Source organism: Penaeus vannamei, chromosome 7, assembly GCF_042767895.1.
Source record: "Penaeus vannamei isolate JL-2024 chromosome 7, ASM4276789v1, whole genome shotgun sequence".
Lineage (NCBI taxonomy): Eukaryota > Metazoa > Arthropoda > Malacostraca > Decapoda > Penaeidae > Penaeus > Penaeus vannamei.
Genome location: NC_091555.1, coordinates 17,262,793 through 17,267,924, shown reverse-complemented (window position 1 = coordinate 17,267,924; position 5,132 = coordinate 17,262,793). Strand labels below are relative to the sequence as shown.

General features: G+C 42.0%; 1 protein-coding gene across 1 annotated transcript in view; it reads right to left on the bottom strand.

Moving 5' to 3' along the window:
* Positions 1 to 412: 412 nt before the first annotated feature.
* LOC113818073 (mucin-22) overlaps positions 413 to 5,132 on the bottom strand; it is a 6,266-nt gene continuing 1,546 nt past the window's right edge. The window contains exon 2 of the mRNA XM_070123581.1: positions 413 to 2,560. Within this exon, the coding sequence (XP_069979682.1) occupies positions 917 to 2,560 (1,644 nt within the window). The 3' untranslated portion in view covers positions 413 to 916. The remainder of the gene's footprint in view (positions 2,561 to 5,132) is intronic.

Genomic DNA, 5,132 nt, shown 5'->3' with positions numbered 1-5,132 from the left:
AAGAGTTTCAAGTGTGTATTCAGGAGGGAGTGGAAATGATAGAGGGAATGGAGGGGGAGAGAATGTACGTGTAGTTGGAGTTGAGGGGGTTGGATTATGTTGGGAGGGAGTTGGAGGAAGTGGTGTAGGGGTATGAGTAGGAGAATGATGAGTGTTGGGATGGATATTGGGGCTACGGTCTTTTAAATGTAATTATCCTCCCATACAAACGGCTGGCATTCTAACCTAGATCTTATGGTAAAAGCTGGTATATTTTCCATCAGTGAAAGCGACCCAGTGTCAATGTCTGCATTCTACAGATTCTGATACTGTAGTAACCACTTTAACAACTATGCTTTGAAACATTTTTGTAATGTGAAATAGGCCTAATTTTAAAATTTTACCCATCTCAGAATATGCTGAATAAAACACATTGTATTTATAAAAGTTTTAATAACAAAAACTTAAAACTGTGATAAAAAACATTTTCAACAAATAATGCCATTAATACTTTCTGCACCAACTTGCTATCATTATATACAACTTAAATCTTTTCCCCAGCATGTATACAATCGCACAGCTCCTCTTGACAGTCAGGCGAAGTATTATCGACACCAGAGTATCGCAAAATTATTTCGATCATTTAAAAAAAGGGAACTGGGCTTCCATGAAGGGAGCATTTATTGATCACAATTTGTATTTCTTGTTTGAATATTTCATGTTATTCCATGTAGCGAGATATATGAATATTACAAAGGGTTCTTTCTCAAGGTCTGGTAACTAGCTGAACGGATACAAACTATAAAAATCAATAATCATAAAATATTCACGAAATGACACCAAAAAATATCCATGTTCACCCTGCATACAAATACACAATCGCACACGCAATCATACACCCAGCTGAAGCACAATGAACTGCAATACAACACGCGAATTAACTGAGAAAGTTAAGTATAAATTCGACTGGAATGTCCACGGGCTGATATTCTTGCTCGGGTAAATCCTCTTCTAAAGGAATTACTGGACTGACTACTGCTGCATTGTCAGGTAAAGGTGTAGTAAATTCTATCTCAGTGACGGATGTCGATACCTTCGTCACTGCTGCTTCAGTTGCCGTCACTCTGGGCGTCGATTCCGCAGTAATGACTGTTCCTTCTGCTGTAGTCTGTTTGAGCGTCGATCCCTCTGTGATTGTCTCTTCTGTTACCATCTCAGAAATTGAGCCCTCTGTAACTGTTCCCTCTGTTGCCGTCTGTCTGGGTGTCGATTCCTCATAGACTGCTGCTCCTGTTGTTGCCGCTTCTTCCATAGATATTTCTTTGGTAGTCGATTCCCCAGTAACTGTTGCTTCGGTCACCGACTCATTGGTAACGGACGCTGTAGATTCTTCCGTTGTGGTCGTTTCTTCTGTAGTTATTCCCATGGTCATAGAGAGTGTAGTTAGAAAGCTATTACTTTCTGTTCCTTCAGTCATTGAGGTAGTTGTCAACTCTGTTTCCTCTGTTGAATCTTCAGTTACCGTTTCAGTCGTCGTCTCAGTCTGAAAATTCGAAACATCAGTTGATGACAAAGGAGCATATGTTTCTGCACTAACTGAGGCAGTAGTTTCTTCCTCAGTCATTGATGCTGAATATTCAGTTACCTTTGTCACTGTCAATGAAGAATATGTCTCATCAGTAAACGACGTAGTAGTCTTACCAGTTGTGACTGAAAAAGATGATTCCATCGTCCCATCAGTAGCAGAAGAGTCAGTAAATGTTGTAGGTGCTTCTGATATCTCAACAGTTACTGTCGAAGGAAAATCCGAAGTTACAGTAGTCGTAGGAGTCTCTTCAGTCTGGACCTCGGATATACTCGTGGTCCCGCTCTCCATCACAGTCTGAATTGGGGCTGAGGTCGTTAATGTAACAGGCTTTCCTCCCTCAGCCGTCATGTTTAAAAAGCTGCTCAGGACAGCACCAGTGTCATTGAAGCTTGCATACTCTGATGGAGGAAGTTGGTCTCCAGGAGGTATCACTGGGTTCACCATGGGCTCCTCTGATCCTTGTGAATTACTTGGTGTTACATTTACTGGATCTAATGCCACAGTTGGCAAAGTCACAGTTTGTTGAGGCATTCCAAATGTTGATGGATTGTCATTTCCGGTTGGTGTAACAGGCTTTCCTCCCTCAGCTGTCCCGTTTAAAAAACTGCTCAGGACAGCACCGGTGTCATTGAAGCTCATATACTCTGATGGAGGAAGTTGGTCTCCAGGAGGTATCACTGGGTTCACCATGGGCTCCTCTGATCCTTGTGAATTACTTGGTGTTACATTTACTGGATCTGACGTCACAATTGGCAAAGTTTCAGTTTGTTGAGGCATTCCAAATGTTGAAGGATTGTCATTTCCGGTTGGTGTTATCCACATTGTAGTTTCAGAAATAGTCGTGCTGGCACTATTACCAGTGGCTTTAAGAACTCTATCAAAGAAACCCTGAATTTCTGCAACTTTGCTCTCATCAATCACTATTTGAGAGGTAGTGTTGTCCCTCGCTAATTGGAACACGGCACTAATTTTGCCATTGTTATCATCCAGAACCTGTAACCAAGATTTCGTAATTAGTAATGTTCTGGAGACTCAGAAGTTGAGAAGGGATCTACAAGCGTGCTTAGATGCAAAATTTTGCATTAACAAAATGTGAAAAGAATATTCGACTTGTACAACATTCACTGGAGGCAATTTCTTATGGCCACAGAAGCAAGAATTATTATTGCCACTTATTCAGAGATCATATTTTACCACATGTAATAACATTATGCTGTCTAAATACAAAAAGAGGCAAAGGTTTGAAAATGACATCAATAAATTCATTTCAACTTGTTCTGATAATCATGCAAATATACTTTATGAAAAAGAAATAGGAGTATAGTTATATCATTCAACCTAAACAGTTCCAAAGCAGATAGAATATCTGTAATGCAGTTAGTCTAATGGTTAATGGTTAAAATATATGTGCTAGACATCTAAGGTCATATAGCACTATAGGAAGGTATAGTAAAGGGGGATGTCAGGTGATAGTTGCTATGTGTCACCTATCTATAGTAGTGTTGAAAGGTTGAAGATGGGGGAAAAGGTTATGGTGGTTTAGGTAAGGGAGTTAGATCAAGTGAAGGATATTTATGCATCTGAGGAAGAACAGGTTGTCAAGGCAGAAGTTGTGGGATTCTGTAAGGATGTCTGATATGTTGGGAGGTCGGTGAAGGGAGGATAGGTGTGGAAAAGCAGAGGTACATGCTGTTTTAAAGCGTGGACAGGACAAGTGAATGTGTGGAACTGAAAGAGGGACGTTACATAGAGGACATAGGGGCGGGTCTGAGCATGACATTAGATAGGCGTGTGTTAGGCGAGTGTGGCCAATACATAAACATGCGAGGGCCGTCTCCCAACGTCTGTTTTTGTGAAATGGAGCTGACCAAGAGGAGATTGATGGTTTTACAGTATGTAATTTATTGTTGTGTAGTCTTGACCAAAAAGACTGCCATCGGGTATACAAGAAGGTTTTAAAGTGGGGGTAATAATCCGTAGCTGGAATGTGTGAGAAGCGTGGTTGAGGCGATGTGGACATTGCTGCATAGCGTGTAAGAGTATCTGCCTGTTCATTGCCAGGGATTTCAACATGGCTGGGTACCCAGCAAAATAAGACAGATTTGTGATGTGTGGATAGATAGAACAACCAGTTCTGGATCTTACAGACAAGGGGATTGGTCAAGTGTATAGACTTTATGAGGGTTAAAGAGTTACAGGAGTCAGTAAAAATAGTAAAAGAGGAAGAGGGGGATGAGTATATGCGTCTTAAGGCAAAAACGAGTGCATACAGTTCTGTAGTAAGGACACTAGATTCAGGAGGGAGGGTGTATTTGAAAGTGCAGTTTGGGAATGTTACTGCGAATCCAGCTCCTGAGATAGATTCGGAATCGTCAGTGTAAACATGAATGCTGGGGGAATGAATGGAGACATGGTCAAGGAAATGAGTGAGAAGGATAGAGGGGGGAATATCTGATTTTGGTGGGGCAGGGAAAACTGAGGAGCAAATACAGGGGTTAGGTATAAGCCATGGAGGAATGGAATGGACAAAGTGGGAGAGGTCGGAGGTGAGGAAAGGGGGAATGGGAGATGAGGGTATCCAATGTATATGGGGAGAGGGGTTGGTAAACATGGAGAAGAGGTAAAGGTATGAAGTAAGGATTGTGGAATAGTTAGTTTGGTAAGGGAAAATTGGTGAAATCGAGCATAGCATCGGAGAGAGAGATGGGCTCAACATCGAGAGAGGGACGGCATGCCTGATTCAGTATATAGGCTCTCAATTGGAGAGGAGCAGAAGGCGCCTAGGGCTAAGTGGAGACCGCTGTGGTGGATTGTATCAAGGTGAGCAAGAAGAGAGGTTGACGCAGAGGAGTAAATATGGTATCCATAATCTAGAGTGGAGAGAATCAAGGTAACATGCAGGTGGAGGAGAGTTTTGCGATCTGAGCCCCAGGAGATGTGTGAGAGAGTTTATAAGATTCAGAGGCGGCGTTGAGCTTTTTCTTTGATGTACAAGATATAGTCTCGCCAGGACAATTTGGAATCAAATATAACGCCTAGGAATTTGCCAGAAGAACGGTATTGGAGTGGAGCGTTATTTAAGAAGAGTGGGGGTTTGGGGGACCGTACGTGAGCGAGAGAAAAGGATGGGGAAAGATTTGGAGGTAGAGAAGCGAAAGCCATGGTTGGTGGCCCAAGAAGTTACTGATGTTATTGCAGACATTAGGAATTGCCAGATCTGGTATAGAATTGCCAGATGCAAATGGTTGTCATCAACATATAGTGATGCTCGGGCTCCTGGTGGTAGGACTGAGACTATGTCATTTACAGCAATAAGGAATAAAGTGGTACTAAGCACACTACCTTGTGGGACGCCTTCGAATTGAGGAAAGGATGGTGACGTGGAAGAGGCAATTTTGACCTGGAAAGTACGCTTAGAAAGGAATGATTTAATGAAAACGCCCATGTTTCCACGTAAACCTAAGGACAATTGTTGGAGGATATGGTATCGCCATGTGGCATCATATGCTTTTTCTAGATCAAAGAATATGGCTAATACGGATTCATGGCGTGCAAATGCCGATGT